Genomic DNA, 14,006 nt, shown 5'->3' with positions numbered 1-14,006 from the left:
CCACAGAGACACACAGAGACACACAGAGACACCGAGAGAGACAGGAGCACACCCATTGTTCGTTCCCTGTTGTTGATTCATTATTCGATTTAAAAACAGTTCCCTGTCTAGTCCTTTCCTTTATGCAATCAATGTTGGCACCAGGATGCCTGCCAGGCTCCTGCTGCTATTCTTTTGTTTTCGTGTGCGTCAGGGATATTTCACAGGAAATTAAGTTTTTGGCACTTTTGGGGGCCAGCCACTGGCACTGGCACTGGCACTGGCACTGCTCCGCCCCCCGCCCATTCATTGGGGTCAAGAGCAATGGCAGAGGTGGCCTGGCCAATGCATATGGGCAATAAATCAGCCAATGGCCAGAGCCAAAACCAAGCCAAGAGCAAGTCCAATGGCACAAGACGCTCAAGCGCAGCGCTCCAATGTTGCCTTAAAACTTGTCTCTCCGTTGCGGGGGCCTTTTTTCTGGTTTGCTTTTCGTGCTTGCTACCCCGTAATCGCTAAAGATATTGGTTATGATGTTTCTGGTTTAAGCTTTCTTTGCAAGTCTTTAATATTCTGCTGCAAATATCTGCACAGGACATTTCTGTAACACATTCAATACCGTGTTATAATGGACACTCAGAAGTCGCAATGTTCGCCTAGAGCCACTCAACTTGTCGTTGGTTGTCGGCTTCTTGTTGTTGTTGCTTGTTTTGTAGGTGAGCTGGGCCATGAACAGAGGCAGGCTCGACCTTACCACCAGCCTCACTCAGTCGTGGCTGCAGCGCGCAGATCGCTGATCAACGTTAGAAATGGAAATGCGCTTGAGTGCATACAATGGCCAGCAAGCAGCAACAGCAACAACTAAACTAGCAACTGGAAAATGTGTGTTACTGTAACTGAGCCACCATCAGCAGCAGCAGCAGCAGAAGCAGCAGAACCAGCCAGCAAGCCAGGCCCGCCAGTCAGCCAGTGACTTTGGTTTCGTTTTCGATCTTCCTGTCATTGTGTTGTTGTTGTTGCTGTTGTTGTTGTTGTGGCGCGTGCTCTTCTTGGCTTAGTTGCTGTTGCTGACTGCCTTCACTTGTTGCACACGCCCGCTGCGGACACTGGCAGCAGGCAATAGGTGAGAGTTGTCATTGTTGCACAAACTACAAATAATGGCTAATGATCTTAAAGACGAAGGAGATGTCTGCTTCAGGGCAAGATAAATCTGAACAACAGCGGATATGTGGCATAAGGATGGAGATAAGGAAGATGCAACATTGTAAATGTAAATATTACTCATACGCGAACGGGACACACAACTACTTACTCCATTTGCAGCACCTACGGGAGGTTCATATTGCTCGGAAGTTTTAGCACCTTTGGATTTACCCATTCTCAATATCCACTGACTTCCTGATGCTAAATTGCAATCTACATTTCCAACATATTTCATTTATTCAAATTAAACCTAAAATTAACATTTTCCAGCCACTTGAAACACTTGAATAAAAACACAATTTACCATGCACGGCGACACCCGAAGGTCGATCACACACAACAGCTCAATAAAAAGATCGTGCAATCAGCGGATAAATCCATAAGCTAATTTGCGAGAAAGTAAGTCTATCTAAAAAAAAGCAGGCAAAGTAATTAATTAATAAAATTATGAGAACACTTTGGGGCGAACTCAAACGAGTTGAAAGCGTCTATTTCCGCATTTGAAAATGAATAAGCAAATGAAAAGAGTGATTGAATATGAATAAAAAATTAGCAAAAAAAAAAGCCGTGTAAAGAATTGCTATGCATATTGAGTATTTAAAACAACAGAAAGCGAAACATCAATGCATATCCATAATATAATAATGGCATCCGCGACTTGAGCTTTGATTGGCAACAATTAAACACATTTCAAGGCCCTAACATTGGCCACAGAAACTCGGCTAGTAATTTGGCCCAAAGTCTCAACTTTAACTTTGAGCTAATGAAAAGCAATAGCCGCCAGCTGGAAACTGGTTAGCCAAAATGCACTTTGTGCCCAGAGAGAACACATTATCCAATCCAATCCAATCCGATTCCGAATCCAAAGATATTAACTCGTTTTTCTCTAGACAACATTTTGAGCTCTGCCACACAGCCAATCAATTGCTGCCATTTTTTGTGTGATTTTTCTATTCTATATATTCCACCATCTCTATACAGTATATGGCTACGAGTTTCTACGATCCGGCAGAGGGTGGCCTTGATATTTTGTTTCATTTATGAAACCAAATGCCTGTACGATGGAGTGAGTAAGCGATACAGATACAAATACTCGTATGTACAACGTGTAACGACAGCCAACAGATACTTGTGGCATTTATTATAACAAGCTTTCGTTTGCATGGGAATTCATTCTGCGTTTTTTTTGTATCTGTAACACGTATGTATTTATGTGTGTCGTTGCTCTGTTTCTGACTGGCAAGGCAGGAAGCCACAGAGCTCAAAATAAGCATTGACTTTGCATATTTGTACCTTTCATTCATTACGCTTAAGGGTATATCAGGCAGAAGGAAGCGTTTTCCTCTCAAAATAGATGGGTATCTCCCAAGTTGAACCTGTTCGTTTGTGAAATGTATCATAGGTTGGCCAGAATGATCCAGAGACCATTTCCTAGAGTGCAGAACTTGATTTAATTTTAATTAGAAAATTACTTAAAATAATACCAAAAAGTAGGCGTTTGGGGCAGGGCCCTAAGAATCGCTCAATCTCCTTGTAGTCATCGTCATCGGTCGTCGTCATCCTCTTCCTTCCATCCTCCCATGTTTGATTTTTGTGTTGGCAAATTGCTCTACTCATGGCTGGCAGCTTCTGGTTCTGGTTGTTCTTCTTGGTAGGCCGGCAACGTCCATCATAATCAACGTCCATCATCAGTCGGCTGCCTCTGCCACTGCCACGGCTGCAACTGCAACTGCAAAACTTTTGCTGCTGCCTCGTGCTTCGATGACACGCCCACAAAGTGGCTACTGCACGCCAGCCCAGCTCTATGGCCTGTGGCCTGTGGCAGTGGCAGTGGCAGTGGCAGCTGGAGTAATTTTTCATCAGCGTAAACATCTTGAAAACTCTCTTTGGGCTACCAGTTTTTACCTCCGCTCCGACAAGTGGCAGGCAGGCCAGGCCCCATGTAAGCCTCAGCATCAGCATATCTGCTATCTGATATTAGAATCTCAATTACATTTTCCACTGACTTTGCGCTGTTCTTTGTAATTTGCAGCAATAGCAGGAGGCAGGGACTGGGATTGGGATTGGGATTGGGATTGGGCTGGTCTAGCCGGTTCTTGCGTTTTCGGGGTAGGCAAATATCCACCATGGAAATTTAGTGGCCGTCATGGGTAGGTGGGGAAAAATCTAAACAGAAAAGGAAATGCAAATGGAAGCAGTGAAAAAGAGAACGAGAGTAGAATTTAGCCCGCCCAAACAATCATTAATCATTTCTCAACAATCAATTAGAGGTTGGGAAAACTCTGAATGCCAGCCCCCCCAACCCCATGAGAGGGTTATCCCCCCGTCAGGAATTAACCCAAAAAAATTGGATGCCATTAAATTTTGTATTGCCTCTCAATTGGTTGTAGGGGCATTCAACGAATTAGCCAAATGCAGTCTGGAAACCTAAACACGTTTTGCAATTGATGACTTTTTAATAATCAAAAACAAAACTAATTTAATGCAAAACGACAACACAGCGACAAACGACATTTGAATAAATTAATGTAATAGACAGCTTGAGTAGCAAGAAATATTGTTGTCTGCCCCGCCAGAGCGGTTAGTACAGTGCGTCACATGATTGGGAGTGTCCTATGATCTGGGATAGTAAGAAAAATATTTATAAACAAATACGATATCGAATATGAGCAGCCATCTAAACAGAAGAATGTTCCAGCTGAGCCCACAAATTGTCTATTTACTTTTCTGGTAAAAGGTTTAAAGATGTTGAGAATTAAATAACGGACGAATGTTCAAAATCTCAGATCTCAGCTGCCTAACTACTGGTACCTCTACAGTTTTGACACGCACTGTCTGTCCGTTGGAACTAGGAAATATCAAAAACTGGTAGCTGCCCGAATAGTAAAAGCCCCACACAGCTCCAGCTAAAATGCAATAACAAAACCAAAAACCACAAGAAACAACAGCAACAACTGGAACTGCTCTAAGCAGGAATGCAACTGCAACAAAAAGCTACAGCAAAATCAAGAAGAAAACAATTATTTTTGCAGCATATGAAATAATAAACAACAACAACTAAAACTACTAAAAATATAAAGTGCAACAGGTTTTTGTGTGTGTGTTTGTGTGTGTTTCGCGATAACCTTGAAACAAAACTCGTTTAATCATTTATTTTTTGTTGTTTTCTGAACTAGCGCTCAAAAATGCAGCAACAACAACAACAGCAATAAATGAAATTTTATATGGCGCATTATAGATTTAATAAATTAACACTCATTTCCAATTGCATTGGGGAAATTTGTTTGCTTTTTTTCGTATGCATGTATGCAAGTGTCGCTTCCAACTAATTCAATTGAGTTCTTGTTGCAGGTACAGTTGTGTTCAAAATTGATACCCAATATGGCTGACTGCTCGTTTGCCAGATGTCTGCAGGAGCGGCGTCTCATCAAGCGGGAGCTCTCCAAGTGGTCCAAGGATATGCTGCATATTGTGGGTGAGTTTCCAACATCAGTTTCTTCACCCAATAATAAGGGAACTACGAGCTAGAGGATGGTAATCCTAATCCGTGAAGCAGTATTGCATCGTTACCTCTGTAGACATTTCTCATGCCATATACCCACGGCAATCCAAATTCAAATTGGTTGAAAGCTCAAAGCATATTAAACCCCGAAACATATTTTGTTCTCCTTATTTGTGCTCTCTCCATCCTGGGCTTCATCCTTGCTTAAGTATTAAGGCCGCAAATGGGATTCCGTGTCCGTGTAAATGGTAAATGAAGTGGCTCTGGACTGCACACAAATTGGGAGCTGGGCAGCTGTGCGGCTGTGTGGCAGTTTGTTTGAGGGAAATTGACTTTATCCAGGACCTAATCAACATCGAGCGCTGAATGAAAAACAAGTGCTCCAAAGGACACCCGATTCCTTCGCCAAACCAAAGCAAACACCAAGAAAAATTAACATAAATTGCATATTTTTTTCACCTTTAGGTACTTTTGCGCTTTAGTTGCTCTCCTTCCTTTTTTCTCTCTCTCTCTCTCTCTCTCTCTCTCTCTGTCTCTCTATGGGGGTCCCCAACCTTACTGGGCCTTATCCTTTTCCCTGAAAAACACTCATTTCGGTTTTTGAGCACGTTTAGCACGTTGCTACCTTCCCAATACCCAAACTGGTGTACGCTAGACCTACTACACCATCCTCATCCTGGCAGCATTAAAATGTTAAATGCCTTTTGTTGCTATAAACTGGGTTGGGGACTGGGCGGAATGTCGTATCTGTGTATATACAAACACACCCACACACAAACCTAAATAAGTCCATATATAAACGCGCCTCTATATACATTTTTTTTTTTCCGCCTTTCATCCAGCCACCCACCCACCAGCCCATCCGCACAGCCAACACGTCCTTGCCCTGCGTCCCTGTCTCGTGCACTCAATTACTTCCTCAATGCGCTCCATAATGCTTATCGTCCTTGTTTCTAGTTGACATTCTCACACACACACACACACACGCAGGTTCAGACACACACACACACACAGTCACGGAGACAGCGCTTCTTTCCAATGGTTCTTCTAACCCCCTCCCAACCCAAAACCCTTAGCACATTTTTCCAGTGACAATTTTTGTTGGCTCTCGAGTTTGAGGTGGGTGCAGGCGGCGTCATCGTCGTCGTCGTCGTCGTCGTCGTCGTCGTTGCACGAAGCTGCAAAACGGGAAAGAGCAAGAGAAAATGTAAAAAATAAACCCTCAAAGAGGTTGCGAGCAAAGAGTACCCTCTACTGGAAATAATAATACGAAAAATGATTCATTTAGGAATTTATAGCGTAGTTTCTTGTTCTAAGTGAAAGTAAATGTTTTGGTCGTTTATCGTGGATTGAGAGGGTGTGGGGGTCTGGGCAGTTGGCAGTGCGAGCATACCATTGTACCCACTACTACAGGGTACCGAGCATATCCAACACGGTGTCTGGCTTTTGGGCTGCTCTGGCTCCAGCTTTGGTTGGCTCCGAGGTGGGGGGCTTTGCCCCCTTTTTGGGGCTAGGGCATGGGTTTCTGGCTAGTTCTGGCCAACTGCAGTGGGAGGGGTGGGGCCTCTTTCCCAAAACGAAGTGCTCTGCTGGAGATAACGAAGCACACTTAAGCACACGCACACACCCACACACACGTGCTCAGGGTTGAAGGCGGGAGAAGTGGGGCTTGGAGGGTTAGTGTATCCCTACGAAATATATTGCACAATATAAAAATTGCAGACGATGAGTGCCGAATGCGTTTTGCCGCCTCAGTTGCCGAAAGCCGAAAAGGCAGGAAGGAGCAGCAGTCGAGTCAGTGGCAGTCGGTGCATGTGGCACCAACAACCACCCGAACCGAGTCAGAGAGCCGAACCCGAATCGAGGAGCCAACGAGGAGCAAGCGATTTAGCAATCGTCCTCGTTCCTCGTTCCTCGTTCTCTGATGTTGCCTGTTTTTGTGGCCGATTTTCGTCGCCGTGGCCCAAACGAAAGAATTTTCCTGCATTTCTTTTCTGTTTTTTGTGCTCCTTTTTTCTGCTTCTCATTTGCTTTTTTTTCGCTGGCTGGGACCCTCTGGCCCCCTCTTATATGGCTCTTTCTCTCTCTCTTATTCTCTCTCTCTCTCTCTTCCTGGCTGGCTCGTGTTTTTGGTTGATCGAAGTCGAAGAAGAAGACAAAGACGAGGACGAGGACGACGCCAGGCAGTCGCTGGTTGGCTCAGGAAGCGGGGTTTGGGGAGAGGCGCTCGAGCTGGGAGGGAAAGGTGTGAGCGAACGGAGGTAGCAGAACTATGGCCGGGGGTCTGGGGACTGCGGGAATAGTGTTGATGGTGAATCTTGCCTGTTGCATGGCCCTGCTGCCTGTTGCCTGTTGCCTGTTGCCTGTTGCCCCACAACTGCCTGTTGTTCTCCGGGTGCTGGAAATGGCTCAATCAGTGAATCAGTGGTGGAGTCTCATTTGATTGTAATGGTAGCCCGCCCCACCACTTGTGGATTCAGGTGGCACGGTGGTCACAGATGGGTGTACGGCATACATACGTACACGGAATTGGTATAGTGCCAGAGTGCCATCGGAATGAATAGGGATTACACTAACCAAATTATATATGATGTCGGTGAGACTGTGGATTGTGGCTGTGTACGAAGACCATTTGTGGCCGAAGAAATTCGAACAGAATGAGTTTGAATGCGAGAACTTCTACGGGTGTTAGCGATTGTAGATTGTAGCGATCCTGGCTCTGATTGGGGGAGTTGCATGTTTCCACGTACAATAAAAGAGCTGGATTAGTTATGACCACCTAAAAGGGATCTTTAGTTAGTTAGTTCTCTTAGCCGAAAGATCTGAATAGAACGGGTAACCATGGGTAATGGGAATGGGTAAGGCAATAGTCTGCATACATAAGATATTCAGTGACATTGTGTCTTCATATTTCCTTATAAAATTCTCTAGAATGCTTTAGAGTACAGACTGCAATTGGAAGCTTCAACAAGTATATTTTTCTTGTGCAACAACTTTTCCCCCACTGAGCTTTAACTTGTTGCACGGACAGCAGCGGCGCCACCGTCTCAGTTTTTATTTTATTTTGTTTGCACTCTCCATCACATAGCTTATATTACTTGGAGCCCCTCCACAGCCCGATTGGGAGGATGTAAACATATTAAAAAGCCAAACTTTTCCCTTGCCTCTATTTACAGGGGAAAAAAAAAGAATTAAATAAATAGCGAAAAAAGAGTGGGAAAAAGTCTCGAATATATAGGAGGAGAAACGAGATGGAATGAGCCAAAAGCAACAGGATTTACACACACACACACACACACACACACACACACACACAAAGCCAAGCAATTTTTTTCTGCCGAAGAATAGGAAGAGAGAAACAGAGAGAGAGAGAGAGAGAGAGACATTATCTAGAGAAGGAGAGGGAAAGTGTCTGAATGGGAGTGTGTGTGTGTGTGTGTGTGTGTGTGTGTGTTAAGAAGCAGCAGGTGTTGGGTAATATTGGGGGCCATTCCCACACTCTTTCTTTCCCTCTCTCGCTCCTTCTGTCTCTCTCTCTCTCTCTCTCTATTTGCACTGTGCACTGTTCTATGTATCGCCTGTACTTTATCCGGCCACCCAAACCCCTCTCCAAACTATTCCAGAACCTCACACCCACCAGCATTCACGAAACTATCCGCACCAAACGACCGCCCACTTTGCCAAACGCATCTTTCGATTACCAGAACAAAAAGAAGGAGAGAAAAGCGTTGCAGGCGCCGCTGTCGGCGTTGGCCTTCTCCCAACGCGTCCTCCTCCTCCTGCTCTTCCTACTTTTGCCTTCACCACCTTCAACACCGCACCACCACGCGTCTGCTTCTACCCATCGTCTTTGGTTGTAAGAAGACATTTTTATGCGCCCACAAGCCAGCCAGAAGGATGCAACAAGCTGAGGGTGAGGACGAGGACGAGGACGAGGACAGGACGACAACGACGACGACGACGACGCCGACGACGTTGCAGCCCCCCCAAATGCCACCCGAAATGCTAACCCACAGTCAAACCCAATCCTATCCTACGCAATAAGCACTCCACCTACTTTCCAGCCGAGAGAACTACTACTACCACATTTTTTTTCCTGCGCTCGCTTTTCCTTCCTGGCAGTGGGACGACGGGGGGGCCATATAACGTAGAATTTTTTCTGGCGGTTTTTAGGTTACATTTTTACGAGTTTTCTCCGCTTCCACACTGCAGCTGCTCCATCTCCACCTACTTTTTCTCTTCCCACTCCTCCTTCTGTTGTTGTTGTTGTTGTTGTTGGGCCAACGATGACGCTGAGAGCGCCGAAGGAATCGCTTGGCGCCGTCATCGTCCTTCGTGTGGGGCAGCCAAATTCTTTATATGCATGCATGTATGTGTGTGTGTGTGTGTGTGTGTCTGTGTGTGGGTGGGTGGGTGGAAGCGCCACAAGTGGGTGAGACAGAAACAGAGACAGCGACATAGTGACAGAGCGAGAGGGCATGAGGAATGGGTTGGGAACAAGCGAGACAGAGCTGGTTTGGTGCAGTTCCTTTCCGCTTTACGTTCGGGGTTTTCTGGCTCCTGGGTGCACAGAAATTGGAAAATAGATTTTTTGGTTGGTTGCCTTTGGGCCGTTTCCTTTCATCCTTTCCTTTGCATTTGTATTTTTTTTTTTTTTCATTTCCTCTGCATGGAGATGCTGCTGCTGGTCAGCCGGGGTCCAGGGGCTTCTGGCCAGGAAGTCAGGAAGCTCTCGAGGTGGACCTTGGGGTTTGAGTTTGATGGGGGATTTTTGTGGGGCGATCAGCAGGTATCGACGGGCCGTTGTCTTGCTTCCCCCTTTCGCACACCTTGGACACCTTCCGCGCACAACCGGCCAGGGCCCAACTGATTTTATTCTTCTCAATTTGTTTGTATTCTCGCAAGAAGAAAAATGAAGCGGAAGCACGAAAAAGCACAAAGTTAATGCGAAAGAGTGGGTGATGGCGGCGGGTGCTGGTGGCGGGTTAGGGTATGAGAGGTAGTCGTAGTGGCAGTGCAAGGAGGAGCCACCGGCCAAAGCGCGCCAATATGGCGCTAAGGACATTGGGCAAAATGCACTACTGGAAAAAATTTCACATTATGTGTGTGTGTGTGTATATTTATATATGTGTGTGTGTGTGAGTGTGTTAGCTTGTGGTAGTAGTTTGTGTGCGTGTGTGTGTGTGTGGAGAAGGCGAAGGCAAAACAGCAAAACACACAAAAACAAAATGGCAAAAATAAAAATGGGAAAAACAGTCAACGCTGCCGAGGTCGTGAGTGGGGAGGGTGGGTGGGCTGTGTTGCAGCATAGAACCGTCTCTGAGTCTGAGTCTCAGTTTGAGTTTCGGCTGCGCTCTGCTCTGCGGACTGCGCTGCTCTCGGCTGCTGCTCTCTGGTGGTGCTGCTGCTGCTGCTGCTGCTGCTGCTTCTGCTTTTTTGCTGCATTTGATTTTCGTGCTGAAAAAGTTTCGTGTGCTCGAAAAAAGTTTCGTCGCTTCGTTGACGTCCACCCCCACCTCCAGCGCCCTCTTTGGCGTCCTGTGCTTTCGGTAGTTGTTGTTGCAAAGTGGTGGCAGCCCCCTCCTTTCGCTCTTTCGTTCTTTCATTCTCTCACTCTCTCTCTCTCTCTCTCTCTCTCACTCCCTCTCGCTGTGTTTGTGTGAGGAGTGTATGTGTGTGTGTGTGTGTTTGAAAAGCATTTGGCTGGGACCTGGGACTGGGTTCGGGGTCTCCAGTTTGAGTTCTTGCAGCAACATTTGGCTGCACTCGGTTGGCTGGCTACGGCTCCTGGCTCCTTCTCCTGCCGCCTGCTGGCAGCTTTTGGGTCCTGGCCATAGTTTGGTGGGTGTATCACACATTTTTGTCGAATTTGTTGTAGTAGTTGGGCAGCGCAGCGCAGGCTGCAACGCCAGCTGCGACTGCGACTGCGACAGCGACTGCACAACTATTGCGCTGTGTGCCACAAGGGTGCACGATATTGGCGTCGGCATTCGTTTGGCATTGTGCAACAAGTGAGTTTGGCAGCAGCCACCAGCAGGACGACAACGATAATTCGGCAACGAAATTAACCCGAACCCCAACAAATAGAAGGAAGGAACCTTAAACAGAGCAAAATCAACATGGGAAAACTATGATTAAAATATGTAAACTCAATAGGAGACACACTTAGCAGTGAGCTCTTTAGAAGCAGTGGGGTTCAAAGGGAAGGTGGCTCAGAAGAAGGAAACTTTACCTTTGAAGAGAGAAACAGCATCGACAATCCATCACAAGCAGTAAAGAGAAGAAAGTCAAAAGAGGAGAACTTTAGCAAGAAACTTTAAAGCTTAAACGGGTGGCACCTCAAGTACGAAGTTGAATCGCCGGCAAAATGTGCAACAACTTAATTCTGTGCTGAAACGAATCCAAGAACTGAAAGCGGCTCTCTTTGTGGCAACCATTCAGATTCGAGTGTTGATTGAAGCAACAATTGGCGCCAACTGTTGCACCGCGTCGCGCTTCCGCTTCCGCCGGGGGGCGGAAAAGTGTTTGACAAAAGTGTTGTGTGCTTTTGAGCGTCTCCTTGTTGAGAGTCTTGTATGTGTGTGTGAGTGTGTTGTGCTCCCTTTAACCACGGGAACTCTTGTGTGCGTCTCTCTCGCTCTGTGGTGTCGAAAATTTAATTAAAAAACATTGTCATTGAGTGCCACAAGATAATTTACGTGTAGGCATTTAATTAAAGTGATCACACAACCATTTGCATACGCAAAAGACTGAGACAGTGAACATCTTCAGACAGAAAGAGTGAGACAGAGAGAGGCCAAAGAGACTTACAGTTCGAGTAAGATAGAAATAGATAACTGTGGCATATGTCGCCTGCGACCGTGTAAATTCCTAATTGAATTGACTGATTGAGAGCAGCCGTGCTGCATCACACTTTTCCAAATGCAAAAACAACTAAAACTAGACGAAAAGGTGAGTGCTTCGGGTTGAAATGTGAATATTTTGGTTTATAGCAAGTAGAGCTGTAGATGTTCATCTGTTAATTTATTTCTTTAGCTTTTAAGTTTAAATAAAAACAAAAATCTCTCATTGAAAACAGCAGAACGCTGTAGTTGTGCTCACAGCTAAAATAGAGGTTCCCATCCCCCTTAGAGAGCTAACAATTGACTTATAAATTCAGATAATTTCATTAGTCTAACATCCCTGAGACGCTGTCTTAAGAAACACATCCGCAAACTTCTCAAGGGGAGTCATAACTGGTGCCATCACCATACCTTTGCATATGCAAATCTATTAAATCTGTGAAAACTTCTCCAAGGAAACTTACAAAGTGTAAAAGCCATTTAGGTAGCAATTTACCCAACGACTTGGTGAAAAACTATTAAAGTACCCAAAAAGGAAAAGTCAAAACAAATATGAAGCCAAACGAGAAAAACGGGCGATGAAAACTTTCAAAAGCCGGCTCGTTGACAGATTGTGTGGTAAAAAACACTTGCCCCAGCCAGAAGCCCAACTTTCGAGATGCAACAAGGAGCAGTAGGTGCCACAGTCTGAGGCATGTGTAGCCTGATGTGGAGTGTTTGGAGGAACAACTTTTTCTACCCCTGGCTGGCTGAAGGGAGCACGGACAAAACATGTGTCTGCAACAAAAGCAGCCGAAAAGAAGCAACAGAATCAGAACTCGAAGCTCAACGCCACCCCAAAAAACGAGACCCAAAACATGCCACGACACTGATGGCGACGTGCCAGACGTTTATGTTTGACTTTGCAACATCGTTGCACAACAACGGCAGCAAACTAGCGCACTTGTTGCATAAGACCCTGCCACATACACAAAATACACACGTATACAGCGGCACAACAAGTGGCAGCCACAGCAGCAGCAGGAGAAACAGCATCGGCAAACGCACAAAAGTATGCAAAGGAAGACGGACGGACAGACGGATGCAGCACTTCACACGTTCTAACAACACCAACGCCACGCAGCCGCCGGCAGCGCGAAAAAGGAGTGGGAACGGCGAATGTATTGGGTTGAGTTTTGGGGGGCTTGAGGCTGTTGCCGCCATCGCCTCACTTTCGGCGATTTTCGACGAGCGCCTTTGCCACCAAGAGCACATGTGTGTGTATGTGTGTGAGAAAAAGGCTGGGACAGAGAGGAGTGGAGAGAGGAAGGAGTGTGAGAGAACGAGGATGTTGTTTCCCCAGCCATACCTCTGGAGCAACAGTTGTCAACTGGCGACACTTGTTGTTTGTCGGAAAAAGAGACAAGTGCACAGAAGTCATGGACTTACAGAAAGATAGACTCATTGAGTGAGTAACAGATTGGACTTGATTAGGTTAGGATGCTTAAAATCCTACCATATGGCAACCCCCCAACAGGTAACCAACCCCTAGAGACGTCATCTAGAAATTAGCCAAAGAAATCTGTTGCAAATCCAATCACAGTCATCATCAAAAAATACCATACAATGGTTTCATTCCTACAGAAAAAAGTGTCCTCAAAATCTTGTACTCAGCCCTGCCTGCGGCCACACCCAAAAGAAAACGCCGCTCACCCCAACCAACATGAAAATGATTTTACTTCGGCTTTCCTTTGTTTTTTCACTAGCCTTAAAAAGGGACCGAAAAAATATGACAACTTCCAGACGAAACGATTGCTTCTTCTCGTTTTTCGTCGATGGATGAATTGCTGCAATTCGAGTATCATATACCCTTTCAATTGGAATCAAAGTCAAATTTAAGTAATAATGAAATCAGCAGAAAAATAATAAAATTGGATACAGAAGAATGTTATTGGAACCACATTAAAATTCATCCAATTCCATTCCCAACACCTCCTCTAATCCATAGCACTCTGCAGCAGGAGAGTAGAGCAAGAAAAAATTTGATTTTGCTGATTTTTTTTGCTTGTGGCACTTGTGGCGCTTTCAACTCCTTGGAGCTGATTCTATGCTGACTCTCTGCTGCCTCTCTGCTGCTGGAGCTCCTTGGTGGCAATTGTTTTTGTGCGGACACTACAAACTGTACTTCCGTTTTATCTTCTGCGTCTTTGTCTGCCACAGAGACATATGTATAGAGGGGAAAAGAGATGGAAAGAGACAGAGAGGTAAGAGAGAACTGAAGAGACGACAGCTAATCGATAAATATTCAGCACATTGCGTTGTAAAAATACATTGAAAATGCATTAGACTTTGGCACAACGGCATGAATTTTAATAGGCAGCCAAAGGTTTTGGATCGATGCTTTCCTCTCCCGGGTTTGTCCACGCTCGACACGGTATGGTACATAGTATATGTACCGATATTTTTCTCTTTTTTTGTACATTTAATTAAACTTCACTATA

The 14,006-nt window shown here is 45.4% G+C and overlaps 1 protein-coding gene and 1 long non-coding RNA gene across 2 annotated transcripts in view; both read left to right on the top strand.

The window, feature by feature from the left end:
* Window positions 1-1,006: 1,006 nt before the first annotated feature.
* Window positions 1,007-1,610, top strand: LOC117585720. Its single transcript, XR_004573939.1, has 3 exons — window positions 1,007-1,102; window positions 1,156-1,249; window positions 1,303-1,610. It is a non-coding gene; the product is annotated as an uncharacterized LOC117585720 (long non-coding RNA).
* Window positions 1,611-4,533: 2,923 nt separating this feature from the next.
* Window positions 4,534-14,006, top strand: part of LOC117585717 (mushroom body large-type Kenyon cell-specific protein 1) — a 49,862-nt gene continuing 40,389 nt past the window's right edge. The window contains exon 1 of the mRNA XM_034275354.1: window positions 4,534-4,657. Within this exon, the coding sequence (XP_034131245.1) occupies window positions 4,564-4,657 (94 nt within the window). The 5' untranslated portion in view covers window positions 4,534-4,563. The remainder of the gene's footprint in view (window positions 4,658-14,006) is intronic.

Source organism: Drosophila guanche, unplaced genomic scaffold (genome assembly GCF_900245975.1).
Source record: "Drosophila guanche unplaced genomic scaffold, DGUA_6, whole genome shotgun sequence".
NCBI lineage: Eukaryota > Metazoa > Arthropoda > Insecta > Diptera > Drosophilidae > Drosophila > Drosophila guanche.
Note: the sequence above shows the minus strand (reverse complement) of the source record. Positions and strands in the feature narration are given on the sequence as shown.